Here is a 1,933-nt window from a genome sequence, read left to right as displayed (position 1 = left end):
AGGGGATGGGGGAAAAATTTAACAGACACATGAATGAAAAGTTAACTGTTGATGAATATGTGTATGGTAATATCTTTTATTTGCTTGATATGCATTATGTCCATGCTGGAAAAAAAAAATCTGTATGCTGTAAAGACGCACAGCAATTAAATGAAAGTTAAGAAAAGCAAATAATAATACAAATTTTTAAAAAGGTAAGTGTTGGAAAGGATCTGAAAAAAAGAGGGAAAAAGTTGCAAATTCAGTACAGTATATCATCAGTTGTCAGATTTTAGAGATTTCCTAGATGCTGAAATGTGCAATATATATACATACATACATACACACACATATATATAGCAAACTGTAAAAGATAACAAATTTGTTAAAATATGAAGAAAAAGTAATCTTAGTTTCTCTGACATACAGTGGATTTATTTTCCACATTCAATTTTTATGGTAAGTATGATTGCACTATTCTGCACCTAGTCAATATATGTTTGTATATTGCTTTTTTAATGTCTTAGCTAGTTTTATGGTTCTGCCATATGCATCTGCAACTGGATTGCAAAGCTCTTTATTATTTTCTTTGGTGCTCATATCCCCACCCTGTGACCTTCCCATACATATATCCTTTTGCCATGCAGAGTTCACCACTAGAGATAAAGTAGAATTTCTTCTAATCTTATATAAAACTCTCCACAGATTTAGTTACACTTGAGGTGGTGGAGCATAATCGGAAACTATTGTATTAAAGATACGCATTGTTTTTTAAGATTCATCCTTGTAGAAAGGTTAAACTGGGTGGCTGGGGGAGGGTTAGAGGCGGAGAGGGGATATACGTCTCAGGATACAGGAAATACGGTAAGAGCGAAACTGGGAGGAAGCCAGCTCTGAGCCTGGAGAGGACCCGCCGCCATCTCAGGTCTCTTGGCCTTGCCAAGGTTCACGAGAGAAAACTGACGCCTGGGTCCCATAATCCTTATGGGGGACCAACCGTGTGCCTCTGGGAGATCTAAGCTCCCTCCTGGAAATTCGCGGGAAGTTAAGCCTCCAAAAAAGCGTTGTCTCCTCACTCCGCGGTGGGATTATCCCGAAGGAACTCCCAACGGAGGTAGTACCTCTCTCCCCTCCGCACCTCCTCCTGCATCAGCCGGCCTGAAGTCGCACCCTCCTCCTCCAGAGAAGTAGTGAAATAAACTTCGCTGGTCACCAGGTCAGATTCTTTGCCATCTGGGACATCCAGGCTCTCTGAAACTTAATTATACATTTTCCCTGGTCTCCTTACCTCGTTCTCTGTTCTTAGTTCCACAATTTTAAAATAGAAGAAAGAACATGCAGGCATCAAAGACCTTTTTCACAAAACATACTTGAATGAACTGATGAATATCGAATGACATTACATGATTATTTTAAAATTTTGAATGTGATAATTATGGTTATATTTTTTAAGAAATAGACTTGAATCTTGATTTGTTGGAGAGTAATTCAGTGCAGTCAAGGAAGGTGACAAAAAATGTTCATGGGTTGATTAAATTAAAGCTGGATGATGGATATGTGGGGATTTATTACAGTTTTCTCTACACTTTTGCCTATATTTGAAAACTTTCCATTTGAAAAATGCTTGTTCCAAGACCAATAATCAGAATATATTGAAGGCCTTTCTCCTACTTATAGCACTGTAATAGCAGAGGGAACTGTAAGGTGAGCCTTTAGAAGTGTATCTTTAACTGTTTAAGGTGAGAGAGTTTAATAAGTAGGAAAAAAAGTTATAATATGATGGTCCAACCCAAGTGCCATAATTTTTGCTTGTTCAAGATGTTCAGGTAGCATGGAGGATGGACCAAGTCATTCTGCTTATTAGTAATCATAAGCCTTAAAAGAGGAAGGGGAAACTTTGGGTGGGCCTTAATGGATGAGTGGCAGGGGCCCTATGGGTGGGGGAGGAACAATT

At 38.6% G+C, this 1,933-nt stretch overlaps 1 protein-coding gene across 3 annotated transcripts in view; it reads left to right on the top strand.

The window, feature by feature from the left end:
- Window positions 1–888: 888 nt before the first annotated feature.
- The window catches only part of NBDY (negative regulator of P-body association), a 22,338-nt gene continuing 21,293 nt past the window's right edge, over window positions 889–1,933 (top strand). For all 3 annotated transcript variants that reach the window (XR_003547161.1, XR_336830.2, XM_027766657.1), the window contains exon 1: window positions 889–1,195. Coding sequence is in view for 1 of the 3 variants with exons in the window: in XM_027766657.1 (XP_027622458.1) it covers window positions 964–1,170 (207 nt within the window). In the remaining 2 variants the exon portion in view is untranslated. The remainder of the gene's footprint in view (window positions 1,196–1,933) is intronic.

The sequence above is a fragment of the Tupaia chinensis genome, unplaced genomic scaffold, assembly GCF_000334495.1.
Source record: "Tupaia chinensis unplaced genomic scaffold, TupChi_1.0 Scaffold143612_1, whole genome shotgun sequence".
Lineage (NCBI taxonomy): Eukaryota > Metazoa > Chordata > Mammalia > Scandentia > Tupaiidae > Tupaia > Tupaia belangeri.
The sequence above is the reverse complement of the archived record's forward strand: the minus strand, read 5'-3'. Positions and strand labels throughout refer to the sequence as shown.